General features: G+C 60.3%; 1 protein-coding gene across 1 annotated transcript; it reads left to right on the forward strand.

Moving 5' to 3' along the window:
• The first annotated feature begins 11,344 nt into the window (after positions 1-11,344).
• MFAP4 (microfibril associated protein 4) lies at positions 11,345-14,077 on the forward strand. Its single transcript, XM_082441130.1, has 6 exons — positions 11,345-11,495; positions 11,734-11,812; positions 12,025-12,179; positions 12,605-12,701; positions 12,779-12,961; positions 13,108-14,077. The coding sequence occupies exons 1-6, from the start codon at positions 11,490-11,492 to the stop codon at positions 13,353-13,355; spliced, it is 768 nt and encodes a 255-aa protein (XP_082297256.1). The 5' UTR covers positions 11,345-11,489; the 3' UTR covers positions 13,356-14,077.
• Positions 14,078-14,148: the final 71 nt, after the last annotated feature.

The raw sequence follows: 14,148 nt of genomic DNA on the forward strand, positions 1-14,148 counted from the left end.
GTGAGAGGCAGCGCCTCGCAGCTGCACAGCCAGCCAGACTGAATGGGGCCGGGGCCCCTGCATCCAAACCTCTACCGGCCAGGTGGCCTACACCAAGGCCACCCCCCAGATGGGCCGGACCAGCTGGAGGGCCCTGGACAGCACCCAGGCCTCGGCTCAAACACCAACCCTGCCCAGCTCCCCGGGCCCCGTCACTCCCCTCACTCAAGCTCAGTGTCCCGTGCGGGGTTATTGTGGAGAGCCCGGCATGCAGCTGGTGCTCAATAAATGCCAGCTGCTGATGAGCCGTGGAGGCGAGCCTGGGCTCACCTCACTGTGCCTGCGTCTCCCCAGGCGCCTGCCCCCTGCCTGGGCTCTCAGGCCTCCCTCCTGGGGCCTGACCCCTCCTCTGTGAACTAAAGAGCCGAGAGATTCTTACAGAAGCAGCACCTTCTGGGGTACTTAGGTCATGAGGATGATGCCCACAGATAAAGTACTGTTTCAGCAGTTTATTGCTGATAAGAATGATCGCACATATTTACTGGGCTCCTAAAATATGCTGAGTCCTTTAAACAACAGACTCTCCAGTTCTCCCCGATTTCCTCTAAAGGTGGAGACATTGCTCCACTTTACAGATGAGGAAACTGAGGCTACCCAGGTGCTCATAGCCACGGCCGCCTTCTGCTGGCCTCCCTCCCTGACTCTCTTTCTCTCTCACACACACAACGTTCCTCCTTCCTCTCTCAACCCCCGCCCCCCCGCGGGCAGAAGCAGCAGCTCGGAGCTCAGCAATCCACCACGTAGCCTGTTTGCTGACAAGATGAGTGTGGAGTGAGATTAGGTAACAGGGAACGACCAGCTGACCCTGAGGTCAGGAAGGAGGGTGTCCAAAGGCTGGAGTTTGCTTCTGCTTTCTGACAATGACTCTGGCAGCAGAAAGAGCAGGAGTCCCCACCCAGATCGGAGCAGCTGGTCCAGGCTGCTCGGTCCCAGTGGCCATCCTGCTGCCAGAGGCGTGGAGGTGGTCAGCTGAGAGGCCTGAGCAGGCTTGGGAGCCGCCCATGGAGCTCGGGCCAGCCCTGCCCATCCACAGAGGCCACCAGGGACAGACCAGGGCCTGAGAGCCTCAACCACCCCTCCCTCCCCCACCTCTCACATACCCACCCCTCCACCCCCAGCCAGGCCGGTTTCGGGGTTTTTTTAAATCTATCTATCTATTTATTTATTTTTGGCTGCGTTGGGTCTTCGTTGCTGCGCGTGGGCTTTAGCCGGGGGGAACATAAAATGGTGTAGCCACTCTGGAGAACAGTCTGGCAGTTTCTTAAAAAACTAAACATGCAACGACCTTATGACCCAGCCATTGCACTCCTGGGCGTTTTCCCCAGAGAAATGCTCCCACAAAATGTTCACACAAAAACCTGTACATGAATGTTTATAACAGCTTTATAAACAAAGTTTATGGCAAAACACTGGAAACCACCCAGCTGTCCTTCAACAGGTAAACGATTAAACAGAGCAGCAGGTCCAAATGGAGAGCGCAGCTCGGCAATAGAGGGGAAGGAACCAGTGACACACACAGTGACCTGGATGAATCGCCAGGGAATCATGTTGGATGAAAAAAGCCAAGCCCGAAAGGTTAGATGTTGTATGATTCCATTTATATGACAGTCTTGAAGTGACAAAATTACAGAAATGGAGACCAATTCGTGGTTGCTGGGAGGGTTAAGGAGGGGGTAGGGGTGGAGGGAAGTGAGTGTGGCCGTCATGGGGCCACAGGACGGACCCTGCTGTCCTGGAAACGTCCTGCATCTGACTGCATCCATGTGGTTACCCAGGTTGTGATACTGAAGGACAATTTTACCAGATGTTCCCATTGGGGGAAACTGGGTACAAGATACCTGGGCTCTCTCTGTATCAGTTTGTACAACTGTATGTGAATCTACCATTATCTCAGGATTAAAAGTCTAAGTTAAAAATAAAAGTAGGGCTTCCCTGGTGGCGCAGTGGTTGAGAATCTGCCTGCCAATGCAGGGGACACGGGTTCGAGCCCTGGTCTGGGAAGATCCCACATGCCGCGGAGCAACTAGGCCCGTGAGCCACAATTACTGAGCCTGCGCGTCTGGAGCCTGTGCTCCGCAACAAGAGAGGCCGCGATAGTGAGAGGCCCGCGCACCGCGATGAAGAGTGGCCCCCGCTCGCCGCAACTAGAGAAAGCCCTCGCACAGAAACGAAGACCCAACACAGCCAAAAATAAATAAATAAATAAATAAAATTTAAAAAAAAAAAAAAAAGTAAATAACAATCTAAAGGAAGGGTGTCCCTTCCTGCTTAAAATTGGACACCGGCTTTCTGTTGCCTGTAGCGTAGTCTAATGCTCCCTCCCCACGTGGCCTGCTCACCACCTCGAGTTCCCCCCGCCCCAGCCCTCCCCTCCTCCAGCCCCTCGCTCACTCCTCCCAAGCTCGGGGCCACCTTGCCCGAATCTCAACCACGGCGAGTGGCCCAGAGAGGCCCCTCAGCTGACCACGCTCCCTCCGCCGTCCAGCCGCTCTGTCTCATCCTCAGGGCTCTGCCTGGACCCCCGGCCCCCCGCGTGGCCCTCCCGGGGAAGCGGTCCCCTTGCTTGCCCAGCACGCGGCCCCTCAGGGGCCACACGCTGGGCCTGCACGGAAGGCTGCCGCCGCATGTGTTGGTGGGACCCCAGGACGATCCCGCGAAAGAGCCCCTGTCTGCAGAGACGCCCTGACTCAGTGTGGTCACCAAGCCCAGAGGGCCACCAGCCCAGCCCCCAGGCAACACACACCTAGGGGGAGTGGGGCTTTGTCCACGAACGTCCACAATGAGCCAGGCTGGAAACGACCCAAGTGCCCACCACGGGACAGGGGGTAAGCAAAGGCGGGGGGTGGGGGGAGGCCCGCACGCAGCGAGACGCCAGGGAGCACAGCTCAGACGTGAGGGTCCCCGTGGTCTCCAAGGAGCGCACGGAGCTTCATCTCTGCGGTCACGTCCACGGTCACATCCACTGACTCTGACCAGCTTAGAAAGGAAAACCGACATCCAAAAATGTGTATTTGGGGCCTCCCTGGTGGCGCAGTGCTTAAGACTCCGCGCTCCCAACACAAGGGGCCCGGGTTCGATCCCTGGTCCGAGAACTAGATCCCACATGCGTGCCGCAACTAAGGAGCCCGCCTGCCGCAACTAAGGTCCGACACAACCAAATAACAAAAATAAATAAATAAATGAAATAAAATAGTATCCTTACTACAAGACAAAATTTTTTTAAAAAACACAAAAACATGTATTCATCAATTCGCTTAAAATAACAATAACAAATCATCATGTGCTTACATAAATAACGTATTTCCATAAAAATAACCATATTTCCCAACACAGAAAAACAGTGAGAAGGACGGTGCCAGCTCGCCTGTCTGCGAGTCTCTGCACCCTGGCTGCACTGGAGCGGCCGGGCTCTCGCGTCTTGTTCTTTGTTCGGTCTTGAGAAGCCTCATGTCGCAGGCTCTGCAAACTCGATCCCACTCCCCGGAAAACCAGGGCAGAGAGTGCAGATAACACACTAGCATTTTTACTGCAAAAATCCTTCCGATCTCTCAGACACCCTGAAGGGGCCTGGGAGACCCTCAGGGACCCGAAATGACACTCTTGAGAACCACTACATAGAACTAGAAAACAACAACAACAAGCTATTGTGTTGAGCGAAAAACCAGACGCCGAAGAATATGTGCTGAATTATGCCATTCATAGGAGGTTTGGGAACAAGCAAAACCACTGCAAGATGAGAGCAGTCAGAATAGTGTCTCCCTCGGGCTGGGGAGGGGGACGCACAAACGGGACCTTCTGGGGGCTGGAAACCTTCTGTCTCCCGACCTGGGGGCGGTGACACAGCGGTTCACCCAGGTAAGACTTGGTCGAGCTGCACCCCTGCCCACATGATCGCTAACCTCAATAAAAAGAAAAACTGTAACAGTGGGCTGATACGCCTTGGACTCGGCTTCAGTTTCATTAGAAATGCCAGGACGTGCCCACCCTTCAGTTTGTAAGGATCAGAGGCCACCTGTGGGGGTCCCAGTCCCCAAGGGCATGCCCACTCCCCATTAGAGCCAAGATCACCCTGGTGCAGCCAGGGCAGACCTGGGAGGTCACGGGACACCCACTGGCAAGGCCACCGCGGGACCAGGGAGACCGGGGGCCCGGGTGACACAGCCCTTCCCCACCCCTCCTGGCCCCACTCTGCTGGGTGCTGGGCAGGGCACCTGTCCTGCACTCTCACCGGGTCTGGATCGGGCAGGGGCATGACAACCAGCTGGGGATTTTCTTCGCCCAGTGAGTCTGTCTTTTGACTCAAGACCAGCTCTCTCTGTAGGAAAAAAGAAGAACGTGCTCTTATTTCTGCCTCAGGCAGGAAGCAGACTTGGTGCAACCACCACGGAAAGACAATTAGGAACTGGGCCTTGGAATTCTCCACGGCCCTCCCTTCCCACTGTTTACTATTACACAAGCCAAAGTCCGTCCTGCATCGACACTCCTCTGACCCTCTCCTGCGTCCCCACTTGTCCTCTCTGCCTGGCCGGCCAGCTGGCACCCGTCCGGTCAGCTGGCGCCCGTCCCTCAAATGCAGCTGCACACTCCCACCCCAGGGCCTTTGCACGTGCTGCCTCTTTCACTCAGACTGCTCTTCACTCGAATATCCTCACAGTTCCCTCCCTCTGCCCCCCCCAACCCCGCGGTCGGCGCTCCAATTGGCCCCTCTCCCCAGCATCTGTCAGTGAGTCTCTATCGGGGCCCACCCATCTCGTGTCTATAGATAGCCTCGGGGGCAGAGCAGAAGACTCGCGTCTGAGCCCACATGGCTCCAGAAGCCTGAAATGTTTCGTGTCTGGTCGTTTACAGAACAAAGCTGCCGACCCAGCCTTAGTCCCTCCTGGCCTCTCACTGAGCCCTCCCGGCCCCAACTTCCCTGCCTTCAATCACCAGTTCAAGTGTGTCTTGTTTTCCCTCATTACGTCCGTCCCCACCCAGCAGGCTGCCAGGCGACCCCTGCATCCTGCTTGTCGTCTTGTGCGTCCCCTCCCCGACATGGGCAGGTGGCCCACCGGGTCTGCTCCTGGGTGCATCCCGGTCACCCCGGGGCGGAAGTGCACCAGGCACTGGAGACAGATGCCGAGAGCGCGGGTGTCCACTTCCGTCCCCCTAAACTTCCCGCATCGTGAGCGCCGGGAAGGGGCACACTGTTCCGCGTGGTGACTGGCGTGGAGCAGACGCCCCGTAAACACTGAGGGAGGCAGGGGTGCACATGCGCGAGGACGTGCGTGTGTGTGTGTGTCTGTGCTTGTTCAGAACTGACAGTGGTGACGAGGACCCTTGCTAGACAGAATTCTGTGCCCATCGGTCCTTCCCGTCAGGAGGAATGACACATGGGACAAGAGTCCGGGATTCCAACCCCACGCTCCTCCACTCTGCGGTTTTTACTAAATCATCTCCAGGAAGGAGTGTGAAGTACAGGGTGCTTCCAGAAAGCAACACCACCCTTGTTCCAGCCTGCCGGCCTCCCCGTGCTGTGTGCAGACCCCCTGCACCTGCCCTGCCTCTCCCCCTGCCATCGCCCCCCAGCGGCACCCCCTCTGGGGTGCTGGGCCCCAGAACCCAGGCTTCTTCCCTCCAGCGGGGGCCAGCACCTGGGCAGACAGCTGCTCCCGCCCCGGCACCAGCACCTCAAGGTGGCTGCTGGGGGGGGGGGCGGGGGGTGAATCAGGGGAGCGCGGAGGACCTCTGGGGTGGGAAGACTATTCTAGACGATGCTTCAATGGCGGATACGCGTCATTATACGTTCATCTAAGCCCACGGAGTGTACAGCACCGGGAGTGAACCCTCACGTCAACTACGGACTCTGGGCGAGGATGACGAGGTGTGGGTGCAGGTCCCGTCTGGTGGGGTCGTTGCTGGGGGGCCGTGTGCGTGTCAGGGCGGGGGTACGCGGGAAACCCCTATGCCTTCCTCTTGGTTTTGCTGTGACCCTAAAAGTACTCTAAAAAACAAACTCTGGTATTTTTAAAGGAGCAATTGTTGAACTGTGTGCTTACAGCGCGTGGATTTTACGACCTGTAAATTATACCCCTGCAACCGAGCAGGAAGGACCCTATGGGGCCTTCCCAGGAAAGACCGTCCCAGACCATGACCTCTGCCTGCCTCTTGTTTGCAGAAAAACTTTAGCCTCCTGGGCTTTCCCTGAATTCCAAAGAATAAATTTAATCAGAGAAGTGAGAAAATGCAGAAACAAAGGAAAAAAGTCAAGCAAGACGAAATAATATTAGTTTAGCCATAAAACAAAGTCAAGGACCTTTAGTTCCTCCTCAAGGGCAATAGATAACATCCTGAGCCGTATCCTTGAGCTGTTCTGCAGATACTGAAACCCCCCCCCCCCACCAGGTGGAAGAAGTTAACTGCATGCTGACCACCAACACGGAGACCCCAGACAGGTTGGAACCTGGAGGTTGACTGAGATGCCGGAAACATCACCCTGTTATCTCACCACCAACCAATCAGAAGAATGTCCAAGAGCTGATCACACACCCTCGACCCCCTCCCTCACTCTGTCTTCATAAACCCTCCGTGAAAGCCCGGAGGGAGTTCGGGTTCTCCTTGTGGCCCTGAAGTTAACGCTGCACTTTCCTTCACCACAACCTGGTGTCAGCAGGTTGGCTTTAACACTCGTGGGCGAGCACACCTGGGTTTGGTTCAGTACCACCCCCATAAGCCATTTGTAGACTTAAAAACGCAGATGGAAAATGTCAGAGAAAAGATGAGAACAAGTAAGGATCCATTTGGGAGGCCCAGTATCAACTAATAAAATAATCGGGAAGAGAACAGAGAAAACACAGGGGAAGGAAACAGGAATGAAGAGGTGACAGAGAAAAACTTTCCCAGGAGGAGGACACAAGCCTCCCCGCGTGGAGGGGCCACCAAGTGGCCACACGGCGAAACAGGAGGAACCACCGGACTCCTCTGACATCAGGGTGGGCACTGCTGCTCTCCAAAAAGGGCCTTCAAGCACCCTTTTCCCCCGAAGATGTGCACCCATTCATTCCATTACGTTAAAACCAAAACCCCAAAACCTCCATCTGTGTTTCCTTCCCAGCACGCAGCGTCCACACAATTCACACACCGAAATGAAGCCACGCTCCTAAGTTACGTGAGCCCCAGACACCCCAACCCCAAGGGCCTCCGGGTCCACCTCGAAGGTCTGAGCCCAGCACCAATCCGCCCCCCGCCCCCATGCGTCTTCTCTCGGCCACATTCTGAGCTCCGTCCGCTGAACTTGCCCCAAACCAGAACAAGGTGGGGGGTGGGGGGAACGACACCAAATCCCTCCTAATTTCCCCCCTTTCAAGAAGGAAAACACGGGAGGGAAGGAGCCCACACCCCACACGGCCCCCATCAGTCGGGACCCATGCTGGCGACACCTCTCCCGCGTGGCCCCCTCCCTGCCCCCCTGCCCACCACACACCTGTCATCACGGCACCTTCTCAGGTTCTCCCCTCTGGCTCCAGGACGGCTGAGGTTGTGTGTCTGTTCACCGCTGCCTTCACGGGGGTATGCGCTGGCCTGTGTCCCCCCGAAAGTCACCTGCTGAAGCCGACCCCAGGGCGGGCCTGATGCGGTCCGACCTGACACCCCAAGGGACACCACACCCTTGTCCTGCGGTAACCACCAGGGCCCTGCCCCTTCCCACGGCCTCTGGGGAGGGGCCCGGGGCCGGCAGCTCAGCCAGACCCCTCCTTCCTTCCGACAGGCAGCCCCGTCTCCCTCGGAGCGCGGCTCATTCTGCCTGGGTTGGAGGACATACCCTCTGCTGCGGGAGATGTGGGCGTCTCGTCCTCAGCTGTGGTCTGAGACACTCCACAGGCTGCTGGGCTTTCAGGACAAAACCAAAGACCTTGTGTCAACCAGGGTCCTGGCTGGAAACAAAGGCAGACTCAGCTGTTTTGTAGAGTATTTCATGAAGGCACGGTCACCCGGATGTGGGCCTTAAGGAAACCAGCATGGGGGGCGTCGAGGCGCCCGGGGCCCTCCCGGGCTGCAGGGATAAGGGGAAGAGATGGGTTGTCAGGGCCAGTGAGGCGGTTACGGGGGGGAGCCGTCCCTGGGGGTGCGAGGGAGCACAGCCACGAGCAGACTGCGGTCCTGGGCAGGACAGGGCCTGGGGGGACACCCGAACCCCTCTCCCCCCACGTCCTGCCAGGGCCTCCCACTGGCCGAATCCTGCTGGAAGCTGGGGCCACAGAACAGTGGCGCCCTGGGGACAGAGCAGGACGGAGAAAGGTGGAGCGGAGAGGCGAACGCCAAGGGGGTGGGCAAGAGACCCATGCAAGGCCCATGGGATGGGAGCCCTCACCTCCGGGAACCGGCTCTGCAGCAGACGGGCTGTCCAGCGGGCAGCAGCGTCCTGACAGACCGTCCCCTCCGTGCCCACCACTCCGCAGCCTCGGAGCCCCCTCACTGCCACCCACCCCCACTCAGGCAGCCGCCTCCCCCAACAACGCCGGTCAGAGAAGCCCCTCACCTACCGCAGGGGCGTCTTCCTCAGACACCTAACAATGGGCAGAGCAAACCAGGCGCCAGGAGGGCCGAGACCCAAGCTCAGGGCTTGCGGCCCCAGCGGAGCCAACATGACTCAGCACCTCGCCTGCAAAGTCACGGCCAACCAGCCTGGGACCCGGGACCAGAGGCCTCCGGGTGACCCGCACCCCAAGAACAGAGTCCCCCCTGCCCCTGCTCGAGTTAGCCCCTCCCAAAGTGGAGCCCTGGGCCGTGCATTAGATCAGCTAAACCAACCAACTGCACCCTCATTCCAGGCAGGGGGACCCCCAGACACGGGAAGAAATTTCCATGCTGGGCAGCCAATAAACGTGCCCACTGATACGGGCCCCTTTCCGTGCGTCCAAGGGTTTCCCTCAGACACTGTCTTCAGAGGGAGGACTGACTCACGGTACCTGTGGCCAAATTTCTTTCCCTGAAGAGTTAAACCAAGCCTCAACCACACCCAGCAAGCACAGTGCCTGCTTTGCACACCCACATACATTAAGTTTTTAAGAAAAAACTAATAGGCAAAATATGATTGATACTACATCATTGCTTAATTCTTTCTCTTTCCTTTTTTGTTTCTGGTTTGTGTTCTTTCGGTTTTGGCGGGGGAGGGGTTCCTATGTTTATTAGTTGTACTCAGCAGAAGTCTGATACTTGACTTAGGACATGTTTTATTATTTGTTTTGATGACTGACTTTTCATTATTTTCCTTTCTGTAGCCTGTGCTAAAATTAGCTGGCATTTGCTGAAAAGAGAGATGTTTTAGGATTAGATTCAGCTGTGTGTAACAGGAAACAACCAAAGAGGCCTAAACTAGATAGAAGTTTCTTTCTCTGCCACATAAAAGAGGGCTAGAGAAGGGCAGTCCAGAGCTGGCTTTGGACCTGCTCCACGAATCCTCCCTGATCACCTCCCGCCACCCCCTGAAGGGGCCTCCTCCTCACTGTCCAAGGTGGCAGCTGGAGTGCCAGCCATCATGCCCAGGAACAGGACAGAGGGCTGGAAGAAGAGGGAATAGCTGCTGCCTTTGCCCCACATCTGTTTGCATCTTCTTGGCCAAAATTCAGACATGTGGCCTCACCAAGGGAAGCTGGACAATCAGGCCAGCTAAGAATCAGGACCTCACTACTCAGGACTAAGGGAAGAATGGCTGTCGAGAGGAAGGCTACCATCTCTTCCACAGACAAGGATAAAAATCACACTTAAGGCGATCCGTTCATGGAAGAACAATCGCTACATTCATGATGATGACAGCACACGTTTACTGAACAGTTACCGACTGTGGGCCCCGTGCTAGGCACCTGATGCCCAGCCCTCACACAGGCCTCTGAAGGACAGACCATGACCACGCTTGCTCTACAGAGGAGCAAACCGAGGCACAGAGAGGCTAGGTGACTTGTCCGAGGTCACCCAGCCAACAGGTGGGACAGCTTGGATCTGAATGCAGGCAGCTGGCTCCAGACCCCCCAGGACACGCACCTACGAAGAGACAACTCTCACCAGCACCTACAGAACCGGGGCCAGCGGGGCGCACCCAAGGGGCCGCGGACTCAGGAGTGAGGAGGGGGCCCGGGGCCAGAGCTGCTCTCTCACCCTGAGCCTCTGCACATCTCATCCACTCTACAAACGCTCGTCCCCGACATTCGTGACGTGTGCGATGAACTGTCTGGTGCCTGTGTTTGCGGCTCCGTGGGCAGCCAGCACACGGCAGCTGCTCCGAAGACACCTGACCTGTGGGCGGACGCAGGCTCCACGCGGGGTCGAGACGCAGCCCCTGCCCTCCGGCGCTCGAGGCCAAGTAAGGAGATGGCAGGCGGCCCCGCGGGGAACAGAGCCGGCTCAGGCGGGGCCTCCATGCGACGAGCCTGGTGTGGCCGGGCTGTACTTTGTGAGTCACGAGCAGTCAGGGGTAAGGCCCTCGACATAGGCCTCAGCCACACTTCACATTCCTCTCAACTCCAAGGTGAGAAGTGTAGGCTCAGCCCTGAGGCCACAGGGGGGCTCGAAGCAGGGGGTGGCAGAGCAGCCCCCAGGGGAGACTGTCCTGGCAGCCTATGCCGAGACTGGGGCAGGGAAAGGGTGGCTGGAGGCTGAGGGGGCCGGACAGGAGGAGGTGGTCTTTCAGGGCTGAGGAAACTGGCTGAGAGGGGCCGAGGGGAGACTGAGGTGGGATGGGAGCCGAGTGAAGGCATTTGGAAGAAGGGGCTGTGGCACGGGGAAGAAAAACAAAGGAGGCCTCTGGGGGAGGGGGAAGGAGGGGGCCTGAGGGGTGCTGGAAGGGGCCCTGGCTCAGGCTGGCGGAGAGCACTTGGATGCCTGCAGGCTGTGCTCACGGCTCAGCAATGTCCCGGGCCTGCCAGGATAGTCTGGCCGCTGCCCCTGCCCCCCAGCCCCAGCCCCGGGTCCCACATCAGGAGCTCTGGAGCTGCCCCCCACCCCACCTTCCGCTCCCCCAGAATAGGCCTCCCCTCCCCAGAACCCAGACATACCCCCCCAACCTCAGCTTTTCCCCAGCGACGACGGCTAATGAAACCCAGGCCAGGGAAGGAGAGGGAGAAAATAAACAGACGTGGGCAGGGGGGCCGTCGGGACGCGGGGCAGGGGCTGGGGGTGCCGGGCGGGGGGAGTCCCGGGCCGGTCTGAGCCCTGGGGCGTGGACTTCCGCCCGCTTTGCCCCGCAGGCCTAATGAGGCCCAGGTGGTCCCTTGGCCGGGGCCCACCTCCCGGCGCCACTGACAGTGTAAGTGGATGCTGGTTCCCTGCGGGGGGAGGGGGAGAGGGGGCTCTGCAGCCACAGGGGCGGGGCCGGAGCGGCTGGCCGGGGGCCCAGCACATAACTCTGGGCCGGCGCAGTCTGGGGCGCAGTCTGGGGCAGCAGACACCCAGCCGCTCGGAGCCCAGCTGGCAGCATGAAGGTACCGGGCCGGGGCGGGGGCCTCAGGGCCACAGGGGACTGAGCCCACCCTGCAGACAGGGCCCTCGCCAGGCGGGGGGCTGTGAAGGGACGGGGCGCTCACGAGCCTGCCCCAGGGGAGGTGTGGAGGCAGAGGCGCAGACCAGGGGCTCCTGGCAGGGCTGGTTCGTCTGAGGGGCAAATGCAGAGGGGGCGGGGGCTCTGGGGCTGGGCGGGTGACCCTGTTCTCCTGTCGCCAGGCCCTTCTGGCTCTGCCGCTGCTGCTGCTTCTCTGCACTGGCCCCTGCGTCTCCCAGGTCTTGGGGATCCGGGGAGATGGTAAGCTGCCGCACTCCCACGGCCCACAGGCTGGGCGAGGGGGCTGTCCCGAGCATCGCAGCTGGGAGTCGGGCCCCAGGGCTGAGCCTGTAAGAGGGGGCAGGTGGGCCAGACAGTACGCGCCCCCAGCTCGGGGAAGGAGGTGAAGGGGAAGCCGGGGGGGCGGAGGTGGCTGGCGTGCCTCAGGCCCCTTCTCCTCACCCCGCCCCCAGCTCTGGAGAGGTCGTGCCTACAGCAGCCCCTGGACTGCGACGACATCTACGCCCAGGGCTACCAGGAGGACGGCGTGTACCTCATCTACCCCTCGGGCCCCAGCGTGCCTGTGCCCGTCTTCTGTGACATGACCACCGAGGGTGGAAAGTGGACGGTGAGTGGAGGGGGGGGCGCGGAGGCCAAGCCGCACGGCTGTGAGCCTGTGACTTCGTCTCTAAAGCAGGGACGATACCGCACAGTTTGTGAGCCTCTGCCACCAAAGACTCCTAGATGCTTAAGGTAGGTTAGTGCCTGCAATCCTCACAATAATCCTGGGAGCAAGGATACAAATGAGGAACCAAAACCCAGAGAGGTGCAGTAACTTGCCCAAAGTCACACAGCCGGCGCCAGACTCAAGCCCAGGCATCTCAATTCTAGAACGCCCCCTTCACCTCTTCCTGCTCTCGGTGCCAGCACGCGCCTCATCTCGGCCCCCGGCTCGGTCCTCTCACGAGCCGCCTCAGCCTCACAGGGTCCGTGCCCGGGTGAGGCCCCAGCCCCCGGCCCCTCGAGCGTCCAGGCCCATCCTCTCTGCTCCAGGTTTTCCAGAAGAGATTCAACGGCTCAGTGAGCTTCTTCCGGGGCTGGAACGACTACAAGCTGGGCTTTGGCCGCGCCGATGGGGAGTACTGGCTGGGTAAGGTGGGGCCCGGCAGGCTGGGCGCCCCCAGAGCCAGGTCCCCGCTGACCGGCACGCCCCCCGCCCCCTCCCAGGGCTGCAGAACCTGCACCTCCTGACACTGAAGCAGAAGTATGAGCTGCGGGTGGACCTGGAGGACTTCGAGAACAACACGGCCTTCGCCAAGTACGCCGACTTCTCCATCTCGCCCCACGCAGTCAGCGCCGAGGAGGACGGCTACAGCCTCCACGTGGCGGGCTTCGAGGACGGCGGGGCAGGTACCCGCTCCCGCCAGCCGCGGAGGGGCCGGGGGGAGGCCGGGCTGCCCCCGCGCCCAGGCGGCCCCGCGAGCTGCGGACGCACAGCTACCCCGCGTCTGGCTCGGAAGAGGCCCCGTCCCCAGGCTGCCCCTCCCCTCCGCCAGGCGACTCCCTGTCCTACCACAGCGGCCAGAAGTTCTCCACCTTCGACCGGGACCAGGACCTCTTCGTGCAGAACTGCGCGGCCCTCTCGTCGGGCGCCTTCTGGTTCCGCAGCTGCCACTTCGCCAACCTCAACGGCTTCTACCTCGGCGGCTCCCACCTCTCCTACGCCAACGGCATCAACTGGGCCCAGTGGAAGGGCTTCTACTACTCCCTCAAGCGCACCGAGATGAAGATCCGCCGGGCCTGAGGCGCCGGCCCGCCTCGAGACCCCGCCCCCCGCTCTGCCGCCCCGCCTCGCGGCCCCGCCCCCGCCCTGTCGCCCCGCCCCCCTCAGCGCCCGCCTCTCCCGGGGGCCCTGTGGCTCCAGCCCAACCGCTCCCCTCACACCCTCGACGCCCACCTCTCGGCCGGGCCTGCGCTCCCCTCCACCGGCTACACGCCGGCGGCCTCCCAGACCTCCGGAAGGCACCGCCACCCGGCCTGGACTCGGACCCCGTCCGGAAGGCTGCGGGCCGGTGTCCCACCTCAGCCGGCTTCCCGACTGCGGACTCCGCCAGGGCCCCGCGCCGGGAGCCCGGCGGCGCAGTCCGACCCACTCGCGGCACACGCCAGGCCACCCGCGTGTGGCCGCCACCGCCACGCCCTAGCAGTCCCGCCAGCCAGCAGAGAAGCTCCCGTCCTTCACCTCCCTCCCAGCGGCGAGCACCACGGGCCCCAGCCCCGTCTCACGCTCACGCTCAGCTTCCCCCGCCTGCCCGTCCCAGGCACCCGAAGCTCGACACCCAAACCGTATCTCACCCCGGCTACCGCAAGCTACACTAGAACAGCCGCAGCCAAGGTAGGCACAGATTGTGAGGTCCCCCCACCCGCCCCGGGGGTGCGTCTGACCATGCGAGGTGGCAGAGGGCAACCTCTGTGGGGCCGGGAGCAAGTGGGGAGTGGAGGTCTTAATAAACCTCAGGACCTGAATGAACTGGCCTTGGCTGTTGTGCACGCAGATGCGTTAGCTTGGCCCCCAAGCGCTGGTTCCCCGACTGATG

Source organism: Balaenoptera physalus (assembly GCF_965194825.1).
Source record: "Balaenoptera physalus genome assembly, chromosome: 20".
Taxonomy (NCBI): domain Eukaryota; kingdom Metazoa; phylum Chordata; class Mammalia; order Artiodactyla; family Balaenopteridae; genus Balaenoptera; species Balaenoptera physalus.